At 43.8% G+C, this 18,783-nt stretch overlaps 3 protein-coding genes across 6 annotated transcripts; 2 read left to right on the top strand and 1 right to left on the bottom strand.

Annotated features, from left to right (window-relative positions):
- The first annotated feature begins 1,125 nt into the window (after positions 1–1,125).
- On the top strand, positions 1,126–10,085 carry LOC139366292 (palmitoyltransferase ZDHHC5-B-like). 4 transcript variants are annotated; one of them, XM_071103602.1, is made up of 11 exons: positions 1,126–1,954; positions 2,059–2,180; positions 2,254–2,411; positions 2,781–2,953; positions 3,034–3,136; positions 3,239–3,330; positions 3,545–3,677; positions 3,771–3,879; positions 3,964–4,070; positions 6,332–7,290; positions 7,699–10,085. In XM_071103602.1, the coding sequence occupies exons 1-11, from the start codon at positions 1,806–1,808 to the stop codon at positions 7,802–7,804; spliced, it is 2,211 nt and encodes a 736-aa protein (XP_070959703.1). In that variant the 5' UTR covers positions 1,126–1,805; the 3' UTR covers positions 7,805–10,085. The 4 variants fall into 4 exon arrangements, 2 of the variants coding, with proteins under 2 accessions (XP_070959703.1, XP_070959704.1); XR_011626737.1 differs by having other exon boundaries at positions 1,403–1,954; positions 6,332–7,385; XR_011626736.1 differs by having other exon boundaries at positions 1,403–1,954; positions 6,332–7,412.
- A 1,800-nt stretch (positions 10,086–11,885) lies between these two features.
- Positions 11,886–17,127, bottom strand: LOC139366294 (thioredoxin-related transmembrane protein 2a; the record flags this gene model as incomplete). Its single annotated transcript, XM_071103604.1, is given in 9 exon segments — positions 11,886–13,075; positions 13,193–13,322; positions 13,524–13,598; positions 15,033–15,124; positions 15,651–15,695; positions 16,130–16,275; positions 16,653–16,713; positions 16,830–16,998; positions 17,000–17,127. Coding segments are annotated over 9 exon segments (1,017 nt in total), but the record flags the coding sequence as incomplete, so codon positions are not given.
- Positions 17,128–17,203: 76 nt separating this feature from the next.
- LOC139366291 (polyamine modulated factor 1) lies at positions 17,204–18,647 on the top strand. The gene is made up of 5 exons (XM_071103601.1): positions 17,204–17,495; positions 17,601–17,706; positions 17,783–17,883; positions 18,081–18,276; positions 18,415–18,647. The coding sequence occupies exons 1-5, from the start codon at positions 17,263–17,265 to the stop codon at positions 18,490–18,492; spliced, it is 714 nt and encodes a 237-aa protein (XP_070959702.1). The 5' UTR covers positions 17,204–17,262; the 3' UTR covers positions 18,493–18,647.
- The last annotated feature ends 136 nt before the right edge of the window (positions 18,648–18,783 follow it).

The following is an 18,783-nucleotide window of genomic DNA, read 5'->3' as shown; positions in this document are numbered from 1 at the left end:
TTTTCATGGCTGCATTTGTGTTAGTGATGGTGTGAGGTTTGTGTGTGTGTGTGTGTGTGTGTGTGTGTGTAATTACTAATGGTTGAAGTTTGTGGTGTTGGTTAATGTTATTGATGTAACATGCTCTCCATTTCTTTCTGTTTCAGGAGGTGCCCTCCGATTGGCCTCTTACCCAACGGCGGTGTGTGACAGAACACTTGAGTGTGTGCGAAGAAATAAAGCGGGCGAGAAAGAAGAGGACCTGCAGTTGTCTGAGTGGCTTATTCTTCTTTCTGCGTGGCTCAGGGATCATGGGAAAAGAGGCATGTTTACGGAGAAACCATGGCGACACAGATTTAGGCTCTGTTTGGGCTGAATTGATTTGACCTGCACTGCACTGTCACAGACTGAACAAAACCGCTAGATAAACAGCTAATTGGTCCAGTTGACCCAACAAGACTGATCTCACCATTCTTTCATATTGACGGAGTACTGAAATAGTGGATACAACATTTTAAATAGCTTTTGTGTACAAGTTTTAATGTTTGAGAAAGCTGCAAGTGGATTTTTGCTGGGCAGCTTTAAGACTGGCTTAAAGTTGAGATTTTTGTTTGTCTCAACCGCTGCTGCCTCCGCAGGATATAGAGCCTTGAACTCTCCCCTTTGCAAGCATTCTGTCGCACTTTTCGCTATCTCACAAACACACATTTCAGTGCCTAGATACACCTTTTCTAAGACCAGAGTTCAGTCGATGGTCACTGCTCTGCTAGAGAACCCTGTTCTGCTGTTTCATAGGATGTCCTGTTACTACCTCCTCATTTCTGCCCCACATTTCCCTTACCAGAATTTGTAAATGGACAACTGTTAACACTCAAGCACTGAGTAATAGCTGAGGAGTAATAGCTGAGGAGTAATAGCTGAGGAGTAATAGCTGAGGAGTAATAGCTGAGGAGTAATAGCTGAGGAGTAATAGCTGAGGAGTAATAGCTGAGGAGTAATAGCTGAGGAGTAATAGCTGAGGCGTTATAGCTGAGGAGTAATAGCTGAGGAGTAATAGCTGAGGAGTAATAGCTGAGGAGTAATAGCTGAGGAGTAATAGCTGAGGAGTAATAGCTGAGGAGTAATAGCTGAGGAGTAATAGCTGAGGCGTTATAGCTGAGGAGTAATAGCTGAGGAGTAATAGCTGAGGAGTAATAGCTGAGGAGTAATAGCTGAGGAGTAATAGCTGAGGAGTAATAGCTGAGGCGTTATAGCTGAGGAGTAATAGCTGAGGAGTAATAGCAAGTTAGTGTTCAATGCCTGTGGAGGGTTGGTTTGTTGTCTCACCAGGTCAGAAAGTGGTTGTTCAAGCAGTTCGTTGTGTGTGTCCTTGTGGGTCTTTGTTGCGCTACACAGGAGAGATTTTGTTGATTTATTTATATTGTTGAACCAAATAAGGTTACATGAAGCCATATAGAAATATTTCTAAGAGTCGCAATTATTTTTGTATCATAGTGTAACGTTTTTAAGATGTGTAAAAGTTATATAGTCTAATATATATACCTGCAAAGTTCTACACATGTAAACAAAGGTGTAAACTTTACTATAAAATCATTATTTTAGTTTTTAAGTGGTTTTATTGGCTGAAGTGCAAATATCTGGCTAGCTTTCTCTAAGATGTTTCTCCCAAATGGCTGCTTTGTGTAATATTACAAGTCCCTAAGATCCTTCCCTTCTATCATCATGCTTCCTTATCCCATACGGACACCGAGGTGTTCCCTCTGACCCGTCCACCACCCTTCTCTTTAGATATACCCCTTCTACCTCTCTCTTTCTCTCTCCCTCTGATGCCGGGGTTTAGTAGTGGGGGGCTAGGGGGAGAAGTGGGTGGCCCCGCCTCTTCTTCTCCCCGTCGGTTCCACCCCAGCCGCTATGTACCTGTCTCCGCGGCAACCACCTTTCTGGTCGCCTCCACCACACTCTTCTTCTGCTTCACGTGAGTAATACACACGCACACACACGCGCACACACACACACACACACATTAGATTCCATGTTATATCTCGATCTCTCTTCCCCCCCATCCCTCTCTCCCTCCAGGTGTCCGTGGTTGTCAGAGCATGTCTCCTCCGTCGTTCCCATTTATAACGCTGTGGTCTTCCTCTTCACCCTCGCCAACTTCTGCATGGCCACCTTTATGGACCCAGGGGTCTTTCCCAGAGGTAAGGAGAGTGTTAAAGATAAATGACTTAGATGTGAAGAAAGTGTGTAAGGTTTGTGCGTGTGTGTTCACAGCGGAAGAGGATGAGGATAAAGAGGATGATTTCCGCGCTCCGCTCTATAAGACCGTGGATATCAAGGGCATTCAGGTCCGGATGAAGTGGTGCTCCAGCTGCCGCTTCTACAGACCGCCCCGCTGTTCACACTGCTCTGTGTGTGACAACTGTGTGGAGGTAAACACACACACACAGACCTGTACTTCTACAGACCGCCCCGCTGTTCACACTGCTCTGTGTGTGACAACTGTGTGGAGGTAAACACACACACACAGACCTGTACTTCTACAGACCGCTCCGCTGTTCACACTGCTCTGTGTGTGACAACTGTGTGGAGGTAAACACACACACACACAGACCTGTACTTCTACAGACTGCCACCTAGCTCACACTATAGGTGGTATAACAGGTGACAACTGTGTTATAACATGTTGTCTGTGGCAACAGTAGAAATATCAGAGAAATATCAGTTATTTGATTATAATTATTATTTTTTTCCTCTATTGACCCTTTTGTGACTGTTTTGACCTGTGTGTGACCTGGCAGGACTTTGACCACCACTGCCCATGGGTCAACAACTGTATTGGGCGCAGGAACTACCGTCACTTTTTCCTGTTCCTGTTGTCCCTGACGATCCACATCATGGGTGTGTTCGGCTTCGGCCTGCTCTACGTCCTCCACCACCAGCACCAGCTGGACAGGGTTCACTCCGCTGTCACGTATCCTTATTGACACACACACACACACACACACACACACGCTAGTTGTTGTGTTGGTGTCCTTAACTGTGTGTTCCCAGTATGGCTACAATGTGTGTTGCTGGCCTTTTCTTCATCCCAGTAGCAGGTCTTACTGGTTTCCACATGGTACTGGTAGCTCGGGGTAGGACCACTAACGAGCAGGTATGTCTGTCTGTGTGGGTCTTGGTGTGTTTTCCTCTGAGAGGTCTGACATGATCTAAAAATAGACCATCTCTCTCTCGCGCTCTCTCTCTCTCTCTCTAGGTCACAGGGAAGTTTAGGGGCGGCGTTAACCCTTTCACCAATGGCTGTCTGAGGAACATCTCACACGTGCTCTGTAGCGCTCAGGCTCCCAGGTTAGCGACCGTCTCTCCTTCATGCCTCCTCATTTCCTCTGCTGTTGCAGCTTATGGTTGAACAAGACCCTCAGGGGTAAGGAACTCAGTATAGCCTCACTGTTATGGTGGTTAACTAAATATCTATATAATAATATTTCTACTGTGTAATATAGTATGAAGTTGGTGTATGTTTCAGGGAAGTCATTCATGTGTGTTTTGCTGTCTCTGTCAGGTATGTGGGGCGGTGGCGGGGCAAACAGACAGCGGAGGTGCAGCCTCCCTTCCTCCGCCCTCCTCTCTCCGAGGCCCAGCTAGAAGCCAAAGTCCTGGACAACGGCATCCAGAACGACTGCCACAGCACCAGGGTACACACACACACACACACACACACACACAAAATAAACTCTTAGCCGTCTCTCGTGTGTATGAACAGTCTTGTTCCTTCCTGTCCCTGTCAGTCTAAGAGCAGTTTAGAGCAGATGGAAAGCCAGTCAGCTAATGCAGAGCCTCCACCTCCTCCCAAACCGGAGCTCCGCTATCCTGGTCTGCCCCGCGCTGACACCGAGGGTGAGCAGTGAACACACACAAGCACTCTCGTATCCCACGGCGTTGTGTAGTTTTTAAACGCTGTTGTTTTTTTCCTCCAATCAGAGAGCAGCTTGCTGTCTGACGGTCCGCCCACTCCATCTATGTACAAGTACCGGCCGGCCTATAGCAGCCCACAGATGAACCACACAGCTCTGACACACCCAAACAAGGTACGCACGCATGCACACACAGACATACACATGCATACATTCCCCTCCATATTCGGGCTGTGACGATACCACTATCACAATATATTTTCCATGGCAAAAATTAAAACACGAAGCAGACCACTCTTTGGTCCTTTAAAAACCTGCTGGATGTAAAATATTGTGTGCTATAGTTTGGAAAATAAATACATGCGACTCTGGTTTACAACATAATGATGTTTGTTTCCAATATTAGGGCTGTTTTCCTAAAGAAGTTAAATCCGCTTTGTGTTTTGTTTCCTCGGCACGATACTAACGAGTATCGCGATCCTGGCCCTACTCTGTATGTATTTGGATGCTGAAGCTAAAACGTTTAGTTTGGCTCTATACTCCAGCATTTTGGGATTTGCAATTAAATATGTTTTAATATGAAGTGGCAGTACAAAATGTCACCTTTTTTTTATTTGAGGGTATTTTCATACATAACTGTTTTACCGTTTGGAAATGAAAGCACTTTATTGCCAATTCACTTGCTATTGGACAAAACATAATCTGAAACACAACCAAAACAAGCTGTAAATGCATCCAACAAGTTTGTAGCGTCACACGCTTGATGAAGTCATTGTCCAAGGAATATGGGCCAAATATACTTTAGAATACTTTAATACACTAGAAGTGAGTTTTGTCCAACTACTTATGATATCTTAAAATTATATGAAGAACATTCATTTCTAAATGGTAAAAAAAAAAGATATGTATGAAAATACCCTCTGTAGCTCCCTCCGGTAACCACGAGCACAACTGTTCCTTGATTTTAACTGGCGGATTTATTCTGTAGTTTTAGTCAGAATTATCACCTTCCGTGAGAACTATAAAGTAAATGAAAATACAGTTGCAGCACACTCTTACAACCTTCTTATCTTACGAGTGATTTATTAGCTTTATATAACTCTGAAGTGCTTACATACATAAAAACAGTTTAGCCGGATATATAACAGTATCAGATTAAACGCATGAATAAAGGAAAAATACCTCATTGGCTACTTATTACAGAAGGGAGGAAATCCAAAACTTCACGCTTCTTATTCCTGGCATGAATTCACACTTCATCCTTAATTATTATAACGTTACCATCCTAACATACACGCTTCATCCTTAATTATTATAACGTTACCATCCTAACATACACGCTTCATCCTTAATTATTATAGCGTTACCATCCTAACATACACGCTTCAACTGTTACGAACTACAACCGAAGACACGAAAAACCTAGCTAACACAGTGTGGGATTGCCTTCCCTCCAAAGGTGTGTTGCTAAAATAATGATCCCCGTTACACCAGTTCTTAGTCACGTAGTTCCGCTTGTCATTTCCCCTGCATAGTGAACACGTAAACAATTCAAACAAAAAACAACGACATTGACTTACAGGTTAACTGTCAGTTACACCCTCAAATAAAAGCTCTGTACTGTCGCCTCATATGAACCATTCATTCTCAAATCCATAATGCTGGAGTATAGAGCCAAATGTAACAATTTAGCTACCCTGTCCACATGCATATGGAGAGGAGTGTATACATACTCACACAGTCCAGACCTTTAACATTAGAGATGACCGACATCGTGAGATCCATTCCCTGAGATGACGTAGCTCTACTCCTTTAGTTTAGAATCTTCTCCTAAACACAGGGTCAAATCAGTTGATAGCTCAGCTATAGAAGGCTGGGTGGGATTAAGCCTAGGGCATCCAGGTGGGACTAGCAGAGACCCCTCTCTGAGGTCCGAGCCTTTCTTCTTTCCTTTGTGTTTAACTCCATCCCCCTATTTTTTTGTGTTGTTACGCTGAATTGATCACTCAGTGGCCATCAGTTGATCAGTAAGTCTCAGTTAGTGTCGTGTGTGTTTGTGTGTCCCCATTTATGTCTGTAAAAAGGTGTATGCTTGTGACTCCCCCCCCCGACTTTGCATTTACATGAATGCCGGTATTTTTATAGATTTCTATGTTTCTGTTCTTGTGGCGCTAATGTTATTTTGCAGGGTGAGTGTTCTTGGTAATGTGATGCACCAGTAGACCTTCATCCTCCCCTGCTGGCTCTCTGTAGAAACTGTGATCTGTACAAATTTCTATGTTGTCTTCTGTTGAGGAAAGTCTCCTCAAAGTAATCCCTTTGTAACATACGTTCCCATCCTCCTTCACGCTCTTCATTTTACCTTCACTGTTGCTTACTACTCTTCTCTCCTATCATTACCTTCACCACCTCTCCCTCTCTCTCTCTCTCTCCAGATGATTCGTGGGGACAGTCTGGACTCTCCCTCCATCCTCCAGTCGAGTTGCCAGCCCAGCTATCGGTCTGAGCCCAGAACCCTTGATGGGGGGTCGATAATAGGTGTGGGGGTGCATAAGGGGGGAAGGGAAAGGGGCGAGGGCCCCGGGGGAACCAGTGGGACGGGTGGTGGCGTCTCGGGGGGCATCTCCGGGTACTCCCTAGGGGGGCGGTCGTACACTTCCTACCCCTCATCTCTTGTCTTGTCCACCGGTGGCTCCCTCTCCTCCAGCATGCGCTCTGCCCACACGCACCACAATACTCTGGGCACGCTCCAATCAGAGGGCACCACCGACACCAGCTACAAGAGCCTGGCCAATCAGACACCTCGGAATGGCAGCCTGTCCTACGACAGCCTGCTGACACCGTCCGAGAGCCCAGAGTTTGAATCGGCTGCTCATGAGCTGTCCCCCCAGAAGCCCCACCCCCCCGCAGCATTTCCCCCGGCGACGACCTTCTCCTTGCCGGCCCCCGGGGTCGGGGATGCGCCCCTGCAGGGGTACACCTCGCCCTTCCTCTCTGCACAGATGGCCCAGCAGAGAGAAGGCCAGCTGCTCCAGGGCTCTGCCTCTTTCTCCTCCCCCCACAGGGCGTACCTTCGCGCCATCAGCCCGCCCCTGCCGACTCCTCCCCCACACACTGCCCACCCCGAGACACCGCACCTCCTCCACCAGGACACCAGACACCCACACCTCCGTGCCTCCTCCTCTCGCCCCCTTCCTCCCGTCTCTGAACAGCCCTCCCCGTCCTCCCCCCGTGCCTGTTCCCCTGACCCCCCTGTGTCCCCCCCGCCCCGAGGCCCCTCCCTGGGGCAGTCTCTCTCCTACACCCGAGAGGCAGGGCTCCAGCACAAGGCTCGGCCAATGGGAGGAGGTGGTTTGTCGGGAGGGGGCGGAATCGGAGGGACCCAGGTTCCACAGTGAGTAGAGATCTGAGCCACAAGCCTGGTACTCTTCGTACTCCTCCTCTTCCTCCCTGATTGATCTATGTGAACCCTCTTCCTCCCTGATCTGTGTGAGTCTTTTCCTCCTCTTGGTATCAGTAAGTTTTTCTGCTTGAGTGTGTTTTTAATGTGTATAAGAACTATGCTTAGATGTAACTGTAGTGGGATGTATATCTGTTTGAATTGTGTCTTCTCACTCCTGTCTGTTCTGTGCCCTTTTCCTCCACCCCAATGAGCCTTCTACTCTAGTAACCTCATCATAAGTCTTGTTATTACAGTCTATTTTTGAATCAGATCTACTCACCTCTTCTCTCTCACTCCGTCACCCCATCTGCATCCTTACCCCCCCCCCCCCCCCTCTTTTCCCGCCGACTTTCCAATCAGATCCACATCTCGCCCAGGCTTGGCCAATCACAGTACATCTAAACCAGGGGGCGGGGTGAAAAAGGTGACCGGCGTCGGAGGGACAACCTATGAGATATCGGTTTGAGTGACAGACGTCCGCCCCGGCCAATGATAGAAAGAAGATTGTTCCACTGGACAGATTCCAATTTTCTTTGAGGGACTTCAAGATGGATGTTCACTAAAATGCACCCACACAATGGTCAATATGGAGTCGGATAGTGGAATAGAAGTGTGTTGGCTCACTGGTATTTCAATTACCTTCCTATCCTTATAGGGCAACTGGCCATCTTTATCTGCCAATCTTTCATATTGGATGTTGATCAGTGTTGGAATGGGACAACCTTACCTCGGCCTCTCTGTGAGCCATAGTAGACTGTATAACATAAATGCTATTATGACTGCTGGGTACTAAACTCTCTCTATAACACTTATATAAAAATATGATTTGTTTTGGTACATTAACACATGGAGAATTTATGCGATAAAATATAATCCTGGAAGGAAGTAAGGCTTTTTAAACAATCAGTATGGTGCCTGAGAGGGAGCATATGGACTGGTGACCAATCATGGCACTCTGTGGTTCAAGACTTCCTGCTCCATCATATGGATGGATCAATCACAATGGATCCCCACTCCACAGTAGTCATTAATTAGTTAGTCTGCAGTGATTATTCAAAGACTGTGCAGAGATGATGCCTCAACCACTAGAATTTCATTTTAGTTTTCTAAAAAACCAAAGCTTTATTTAATTGTTTTATATAAATGTCTAAAAATCTTTAAGAATTATTGGGTCAGATGATGAAGATATAGTTTATTTTGCTTTGTGACAAACTGTTAATGTGAGTGAGTTAGACTGGTCGCTTGTTTTGATTGAAGGCTGCTTCAGCCTGTCATAGATCTCGATGGAATATTCATCCAATGTGATGATCCTCTCTGATGGACAGCTGAAGTGACATCACTGAGGATGTTGAAAGCCACAAAGAAAATAGAAATTCTGAATCATAAATACAGCACAAGCCTCTTTGTGGAATGTACACTCAATGTTTTTTATTGATACATTATTCAAATTCTGTTTGTAGTTTTAAATGATTGTCCTTTTGATGTTCACAATGTTTTCTGTCAATCGAATGCTAGAAAAACCTTATAAAGATGTCTAGCCAAATGGGTTTAGGGTGGGAGGGGCTTATTTATTTGAGCACACAGGGAAACCTTTGCGCTCTTAACACTTTTCCAAACCGATCTCTACGTCCTGGAGTTGGAAGAAGTTGCCCCTAGACAATGGGGCTTTTGACCCTAATGGTTAAGGTTAGGACTAGGGGATGTTAAGATTATCCTAGATATGTTCTCAGAAGGGTCATTTATAACCCAGAGCCCACATCGCTGTCATAGTGCCTTGTCCTTAAATTCTAATGTACTTGGACAATTCCAAGAAATCAAATTCTGGGGGGTGGTTTATTTATAGATGGTATAATGGTATAATTATAGATATTCTGTAGTAATGTCTGATTGTTAATAGAAATATGTATGATGTGTCTTGGGGGGAGGGGGTTTAAATTGAGGACTGTTTTGATTGTTGTTGTTTTTTGCCTTGATACCATTTGTAGTCAAACTAAGCATTTAGTTTTTACACTATTTCATATGACTACAGCCAGATAAGAATGTTCTATTTTACTTTGTTTTGTAGATATTCTGGCCTCTTGATTTCTTTATTTTGAATCTCTTTATGGTACAATTTAACATTTTGGCCACAAATACGTTTAGGAAGGCATGGTCAGAAACACAGTGTTTGTGGGTGAGAGGTGGTGTTATGTTTAATCCAAAACTATGAGAGTTGGAATGTCAAAGCTAGCTGAATATAACACATGTTATGTTCTGAAGCACACAAAGTAGACTATCCCACCAACCAATCAAACAGCAGCATGGCCAGTCAGTGTGTGTGTGTGCGTCCCCCTCGTTTAGATGTGTGTGTGAGAGAGAGAATATCCTTGCCAAATGCACACCTGGTTGATATGTATGATGACAATAGTTAAGCATCATAATGGCACAAATAGTCAGACATACAGGACTGGAGAAAGTCTGACTTACTTTGGTGGTGAAGTGAATATACATGAGTAAATGAGAATACTGTTGTTGTAAGCTGTGCTGAATGGAAAGAGTGTCACAAATTACTTCAATGATGAATATGAAAAAACATTTCCAAAATGGCCTTATGAAGTGGTTTTTAAAGATGTCTTCTCAGATTAAAAGGTTGCCCTGATGGAAAAACGTGTCTGTCTTCAATCAAAATTCAGCCGAGAGTATGGCAGGGGTCTGGGAGGATAAAAGTTTTATTTCACTTTTGGCAGAACAGATTATACCAACGGTCAGTTTGACTCCATACTTTGGTGTTGAAATGTGACCCAAAAGGCATCAGAACATGAAAGAAAAAGTAAAACAAACTCACTGCAGTCACAGTAAAACTGTTATGGATGAAGGAGTGAGATGGCGGTGTAAGGCATTTTCACTTCAATAATTTAAAGCATCGGTAATTGGGAAGGTTAGATGTTTCCATTTAGATACTTTTGTATATATGGTGTATGTGGACACCCCTTCAAATTTGTGTATTTGGCTAGTTCAGCCACATCCGTTGCTGAGCGGTGTTTAAAATCGAGCACACAACCATGCAATCTCCGTAGACAAACATTGGTACTAGAATGGCCTTACTGAAGAGCTCAGTGACTTTTAATGTGGCACTCATAGGATGCCTCCTTTCCAACAAGTCAGTTTGTTGAATTTCTGCCCTGCTAGAGCTGCCCCGGTCAATTGTAAGTGCTGATATTGTGAAGTGGAAACTTCTAGGAGCAACAACGTCTCAGCTGCCAAGTGGTAGGCCACACAAGTCCACAGAACGGTACTGGCGAGTGCTGAAGCGTGTAAAAAATTGTCTGTCCTTGGTTGCAACACTCCACTCACTACCGAGTTCCAAACTTCCTCTGTAAGCAATGTCAGCACAATAACTGTTCGTTGGGAGCTTCATAAATGGGTTTCTATGGCCAAGCAGCTGCACACAAGCCTAAGCTCACCATGCACAATTGGACTCTGGAGCAGTGGAAATGCGTTCTCTGGAGTGATAAATCACGCTTCACCATCTGGCAGTCGGAAGGACGAACCTGGGTTTGGGGATGCCAGGAGAACGCTACCTGCCTGAATGCATACTGACAACGGTAAAGTTTGGAGGAGGAATAATGGTCTGGGCTGTTTTTCATGGTTCGGGCTAGGCCCCTTAGTTCCAGTGAAGGGAAATCTTAACACTACAGCATACAATGACATTCTAGATGATTCTGTCCTTTATGGCAACAGTTTGGGGAAGCTTCTTTCCTGTTTCAGCATGACAATGCCCCTGTGCACAAAGTGACTTCCATACAGGAATGGTTTGTCGAGATCAGTGTGGAAGAACTTGACTGGCCTGCATAGAGCCCTGACTTCAACCTAGGGCTGGGCAATATAGTTTTTTCTATATATTTGAGTTTATGTTTTAGCTCGATATGGAAAATGCCTGTATTACAAGAATCGAGGTTCTGTTATAATGTTTTAACGTTTCACAAATGCAGCATCTCACTGTCTCTTCTCTGTCAGCCCAATGTCGAATCATGTCCCAATTGCGTGACAACACGTGCACAGAGGTTATCCACTAATCACAACCTTTCACAAATTGTAACCACGCCAGAGAAGTGTAGCGGGGTAAGAGTTCCATACTTCCCCGATCATCATACGGGTGAAGTAATAGCCCAGGGTCTCAAAGACACCTGTCGGTGTGCATGACAACTGACATCGGGAGCAACATGAAAAAAGCATTGCGCTTGAACAACTGGACCCGCCTGCAGTGCTTTGGGCACAGGCTTCACCTCGCCATCGGTAAGTGTGACATTGGATAATTAAAGTGCATTCAAAAAAGTTATGTTCAGGCCAGCTGTAGGCTAATGTGTTAGTTGTTGTGTCATTCTGCCAATCCAATAGCAAATAACCACAGGCTGTTTTAATTATAACAACAAATTAACTAAATTAATAAATGTTCATTCAAAATGTATATATATATATATATATATATATATATATATATATAAATAATCGAACAGCTAGTGGTCAAACATTCCTAAACAATAGATGTGTTGGTGTGTTCATTTGTTTTGCACAAATAGGCCTTGATGCCTTGTATATTCATTTTAATTAAGAAAATTTAATTAAGAATTATGTCTGGACCTTTTTTAATTTGTTTAGAGAAAAACAAGAACTTAAGATATATAATATATATATCGTGAATCGTCCAAACCTCTGAAAAAAATTGAGATATTACTTTTAGGCCATATCACCCAGCCCTACTTCAACCCCATCGAACACCTTTGGGATGAATTTGAACACCGACTGCGAGCCAGGCCTAATCGCCCAACGTCAGTACCCGACCTCACTAATGGACTTGTGGCTGAATGGAAGGAACTCCCCGCAGCAACATTCCAACATCAAGTGGAAAGCCTATGCAGAGTAGTTAGTGGAGGCTGTTAAAACCCTAGTCAACCCTCGTCTGCTGCCGCAGAGACTGTGTTTGTCTATTGTTGTGACTTAGATGAAAATCGGATCAAATGTTATGACCAATTTATGCAGAAATCCAGATAATTCCAAAGGGTTCACATACTTTTTCTTGCCACTCGACTAACCAGTGCCCCCACACATTGACTCTGTACTGGTACCCCCTGTATATAGCCTCGCTATTGCTATTTTTCTGCTGCTGTTTTAATTGTGTTATTTATACTTTTTTTTTTACTTAAGGTTTTTCCTTAACTTCTTGTTGGTTAAGGGCTTGTAAGTAAGCATTTCACTGTAAGGTCTACCTACACCTGTTGTATTCGGTACATGTGACAAATAACATTTGATTTGATAGCAGCAAAGGGGGACCAACTCCAATTTTAATGCCCATGACATGACTCGTTGATTTTTCAACGAGCGGGTGTCCACATACTTTTGGCCATGTAGTGTAGCTCATTCTGTCCCTTTTGGTTTGCGTGCAGCAGCTTTTCCACAAGCCCAAGCTCGTGAATTAACTTGAATCCTGGTCGTCTGGTAATACAACCAGTGATAACTGACAGCGATTGTGTGACGAGCAGTGAACTGTGTGCAGTAGAACAATCCAGTCCCTGTTGTCCCTTCGTCACTACTGGTCTTTCTTGTTCTCTGCTGGGGTGTCTGGTTCAGGTTGGCGCTCTTCGCTGCCCTCGTCTGGTAGTGAGGGGTTCTGGTCCTCTCCTTTCACACCACGACCCTTCTTTATCTTCTTAGATGCCTCGAAGAGCTCGTTCAGGTTGAAGTCACGTATGATGTTTTCGTAGATGTGAATGAGGCACACGGTTATGTGAGTGGGGACCTAAAGCCATTTCCACACTTCATCAAGTCACGCACACACAAGCCCGCACACAGACCGATGATTCCCCACAACACACACCTCCCTGAAAGTCCAGGACACAGCTCGAAACTTATTGTCCACCATTGGACGCCTCATGACCTCCCGCCCTGACTGGAAAAGCACCAATGAAGGGAGCTGCTTGGCCAGAGAGGAGGTGCTAACCTTGTACCTGTAGAAAAATACATAGTCAGCACACGGCAGAAATACAATTCAGGCTGTGGAAATAAGCAGTTCCTTATTGTCTTAAATTTAGACAGACTGACATGCAGTCTAGGGTCTTAGAATCTAAATAAAAAAAATGTAATGGAGCATTCTCGTGAAAATATAGTTTGTCAGAGACACTTCCAATGTCCATAAGGGAAAGTCTTACCTCTGAGCCACCTCTCCGTACCGGCCAGCATCTATCTTCCCAAACCGCAGTCCAGTACAGTGTCATGACGTTGGCCTGGGGGTAGGTTTATGACAGTCATAAATACATCTTCCCCCCTTTTTCCTCTCTCTTCCCTACTGATGTTACATTTGCAAACCCCTTGGTTAACATAGAGATTCTGGGAACATCAGAAGGTGGGGGGAAATGAACTATATTCTGGTAATGTTGTTCAATTTAAATGTTTGAATATGAAATTATTCGTGATGGGATGAAATGTGATTTTAGCTTCTAAAATGTGAGATTTGGGTTTTCATAAGGTTAGGGCTCTGATCAATCAGTGGCCCGCCCCTGTGAAGGGACATGGGCTATAAAACTTTTCAAACACGCCCTCCTCTCCCTTCCTATATAAAGCCTTAACGACAATATAACCTCCTGTTCCGAGGATGTGAGGACGACGGTCCGATGTCAGAATGGTTCAGATAATAACTACAGAACGAAGCCAACATCAGCGTGAGCTTTGGTTGCGAATGGTATGAACTTTGAACTCTTATTCACTACAGAAGTGATCCCTCCTAGCCGTTGAGTTAGCAACAGCAGCTACAAACGAGGGTTGGGAAGGAACAGACAGAGTATCCCGTCTATCACACAATGATGTTACTACAACGTATACAATTGACAACCAGAGACATTCTTCAAAGGACTCGGTTTGGCAACACGACCTTCCATCTACCACCAACCTACTGAAGCGCAGCTCAGAGTAAATATTTATTGCATTTTCCTTTTCCAAATGGGTGGTAATTTAGAATGCATAAGATACTGTATTTACGATAGCACAGCTTCACCCTTTGTTCCTCAGTCTTCCCGCTCTTTCACTCAAGCCCAGCCCTTTTCTTTTGTGTAACAAGCTGTCATGTCTGTTCCTACCGCTAGGGACGTTTTCCTTTATGACGTCATTTGTAATCAAGTTATGATTAATTATGTGTATGTGTAATTCTGTGTTGATTAGTTAGGTATTTGGTAAATAAATAATTAAACCCAATTTTGCATTGCTGATTCAACTTGTTAGCCAGGGTTCGTGCAGATAACCAAGAATTTACAACTTTCAGATGAGACTGAATTAAGGTGACGATTAATATTGACTGCTATTGATGTAAAATATTACTAGGTCTTTCAGAGTTTATTCGGAAGATAACAGCTTTATAAATATTATTTTGTGGTGCCCCGACTCTCTAGTTAATTACATTTACATGATTAGCTCAATCAGGTAATATTAATTACGGAGAAATTATTTTATAGAATAGCATGTCATATCACTTAATCTGGCATTGCCAAAGACAACAGTTATACCTGAAAAACCGAGGAGAACAGGAGACAGCCATGTTTAGTTAACACAACAACATTAGAGAAGTGTGTTTCACTGGGATAAGAGTAGAGGAGGGGGTAAATGTACACAGACAAGAGGAGATGGAGAGGGAAGAAGCAAATAAGTGAGACAGGAAGAATACTAACTTGAGAGAGAGGTCAGCGAAGGACTGACACTCAGGAGCCCAGTTAGCATAGAACTCAACGATCCACGTCACGCGAGTATCATGATTAAACTCCTCATGTCCAATGGGATTAGACCAGATTACATTAGATTACATTAGATTACCTATAATAGATCACTGGAATAGTAGTCTGGTTCCCAGGTGGGTGTCTTCTGCTACTAAAAGTACCATCATTAGCCTGGCAGAACATGGATTAGTAACATTTAAACTGTTGTAAATAACATATAATGCTCACTTATAGTCAGTAATACTGTAATGACAGTATTAGCTTATTATTAGCTTATTTCTCTCAAATGTTTTGCACAAATTTGTTTACATTGCTGTTAGTAAGCATTTCTTATTTGCCAATATAATCTTCCATCTGACAGGTGTGGCATATCAAGAAGCTGATTGAACAGCATGATCATTACATAGGTGCATCTTGTGCTGGGGACAATAAAAGGTCACTTTAAAATGTGCAATACCACAGATACCACAGATGTCTCAAGTTCTGAGGGAGCGTGCAATTGGCATGCTGACTGCAGGATTTTCCACCAGAGCTGTTGCCAGATCATTTAATATACATTTCTCTACCATAAACTGCCTCCAATGTCTCTTTAGAGAATTGGCAGTACGTCCAACCGGCCTCACAACTGCAGACCACGTGTAACCATGGGTGGGCCTTGTGGGAAAAACTAATTCTGATTGGCTGGACTTTGATCCCTAGTGGGTGGGCCTGGCTGCCAAGTGGGTGAGCCTATGCCCTCGAAGGCCCACCCATAGCTGCACCCCTGTCCAGTCATGTGAAATCCATAGATTACCGCCTCATTAATTTATTTAAATTGACTGAAATTGTTTCATGTTACATTTATATTTTTGTTCAGTATAGTTGGTATTAGCTCTAACTCCTAACCTATGCTGCCAATATCACTCACAGAGCATAGACAGACTAGTTGGTTTCGACTAACAAAGTCAAAGTCCAACTGAAACACTGAAGCATGCATTGTCTTGTCTTAACAAGGAGTACAACAACTTCCTCTGGGCACCAGTTATAATGCATAATAAACTGATAGCAGTGACATTAAGGGTAGTATGACAGTATGTCAGCTCACCAATGCACAGTAAGAAGTAGAGGAAGCCCAGTCTGATGTCCAGCCTGAAGAAGAGGATAACGTTGGCCACCTTACTGAACATAAACAGGTTCCCTGCATGCTGCTCTATGGTGACTGGAGAATAGGATAAAGGTTAGGGTTCATGACAGAGAGATAAGGGGGTGGAGTAGAGAGAGGAATAATACAACTCAATGGATAGAAAAGAGGGTAGGGGGGTTAGGAGGAGTGAACGAAATAAGCAGTGCCATTACCATCAACTGTATTCTCATGTTTACAAAACAAACAGATTGTCAAGAGCAAACCCATCCTCAGCAGATCAACATCTCCTTAAGTGGTTTATGGTATGTGAGGGTTTGTCGGGCAAGTTGCCTGTGCATGTGTGTGTTCTGATGTTTACTGTTTATACTGTAAACATATGAGAGATTTTCAGTGACAACAATCGGCTCACACCTGCCACCTGGCCAAACCGGTGTCATTCATTCAGAATTTACTGTCTCTCCTGTTCTTCATCATGACAATCGCACTGAGAAACATAAGAATATCCACTTCTCTCTGTAAGACAGGCCCCACAATATTACATACAAAGTATTGTAAAATAAATATTTACAGTAACACCACAACCCAGAAGATTTAGCGCAACAGCGCTGCCACGCTACCCTGATACTGACCAAGTCAAAGTCGCATGGGTTCCGGTCCTCCCGTTCAGTGTTCAGGTTTTCGCAAAGTCCCGGACACTTCCTAAGTATGAGGAATGCAGTGGACATCAATGTAGACAATATGTAATAAGGCTTGAAGAGCCATTTGTATATTTGAGGTAAGTGGTAAAAGAAAGCAATAACCGGTGATCAACCCCATGTTCGCGCAGCATGCAACATAGAGAAGAGAAAGAAAGGAGTTTGAGGAAAATGACAGTTGATGCAGCAAAAGCTCAACCAAAGATTGCTCAAAGTGAATGTACGTAACATATAATACATATCTGCGCGTGCGTACAATGACACAGTAACTTTTTGTACATGTTGGCGTTCCGTAGATGGGCGTTTCTTGTAGGTTTCTAAGCGCTTTGGCGGGTATCGTAAAACAAATAAAAATAAAAAAATTAACATGGAAGAAACTGGTGAAACAACTCAGGAGGAAATTCGTCACAAAGGTGCTAAAAGTTCAGGAGATAATGTGGAGGATCAGTCTAGTAATGCAACAGGAGATGTTTCTTCTCCGTCGTCGGGTCATGGAAATGATTCTCGCCGGTCAGACGGAGCCCAGCCCCGGAGGAACAGGCTATTGCTGTTCAACAAAGTAATGGAGAAGAGCCTACAAAAGTTTATATCCGATGCAAGGTAAGTAGTTCGTGAATGATACATTTGGCTATATATTACGTTGAGCTGAACAATGTTGCACCCTTGGGATACTAGACAGCTAAATCTGTCTGAACCTTTCGTCAGTTTTCACAGATTTGCCCAATCGTTCCATCCGTTCTACAAGAAGAACCCACAGGTGACAGAGAACATCCACAAGCAGTTCATAGAAGATCTACAGAGGACTATACAGGTTGGTCACCATCCCTTAAGTACACTTCATATGAGGGAATGTTAGAATTTTGACTGTGTGTGTGGCACTTATACAGGATGACATCAATAAACTGATTGAAGAGGGGGAGCTACAGTGCAAACTGGATGAGCTGAACAAACTGGAAGAAGCTGCTAAGAACAGCCAAGACCCTGCATGGTTAGTCACTGTCACCATCAAATAGATGTTGGTCTCTTTGTTTGTGTCTGTATGCTGCTGTGCCTAGTGTCTTCCTCCATCTTGGATTGTCCTGTATGCCATTACATCCATTTATGTGTGTTCACCTTGTAAGATCTGACCTTAGATCAGTGTCCAGGGCCACTTCTGTTTACCCTACTCCTCTTCATGTCCCCCAGGCGTCCCAGTGGAGTGCCTGAGCAGGACCTGTGTAGTTTTGTGACACCATACTACCTGAAGCAGGAGGCTTACCTGCGGAGGGAGCTGAAGAAGATTCTGCAGGAGAATGCTGTGCTGGCTCAGAGGGTGCAGGCAGGCAGGGAGGGCATCGCTCAGACCGATAAGCGCATCGCAACAGCTGTGGACGAGTGGAAGGTGAGCAAGATGGAGAATCACTGTATTGGGGGGCACAGAGCTGCACAAGTCCTCTAACCTGTATATGGAATGAGTCAGTGTCAGTTTTGGCTTTAGCAGTATTATGTTTTCATTGTTTCTTTCTACCTGCATCTCTAGGCACCTGCACAGACAGCTTTTGCCGAGTTCCAAGCGCTCTCTTCCTCCCTCTGCCCTCCTGCGACCTTTGATGTTTAACCCTGAGTAATGACCTGTTCTAAAGCAGAATGCATTTGACCAGTTTGAATCATAACTCTAACCCTGACATGTGTAAACTGTGCATTTTTGTAAGGAGTATACCAGTTATTTTATTCCAATGCGCTTTTTGTTATTAAATAAACTCAAAATAAAAAAACGCAACACAAACGCATTGCTTTCATTTAGTAGCTACAGTACATCATTCAAATATACAAGATTAACTTTTGAAACGAACACTTCCATATCGGGGCCATTGTCAATACAATTTAATACAATTTAACCGGCAAATAT

Source organism: Oncorhynchus clarkii, chromosome 14 (assembly GCF_045791955.1).
Source record: "Oncorhynchus clarkii lewisi isolate Uvic-CL-2024 chromosome 14, UVic_Ocla_1.0, whole genome shotgun sequence".
Classification (NCBI taxonomy): Eukaryota; Metazoa; Chordata; class Actinopteri; order Salmoniformes; family Salmonidae; genus Oncorhynchus; species Oncorhynchus clarkii.
Note: the sequence above shows the minus strand (reverse complement) of the source record. Positions and strands in the feature narration are given on the sequence as shown.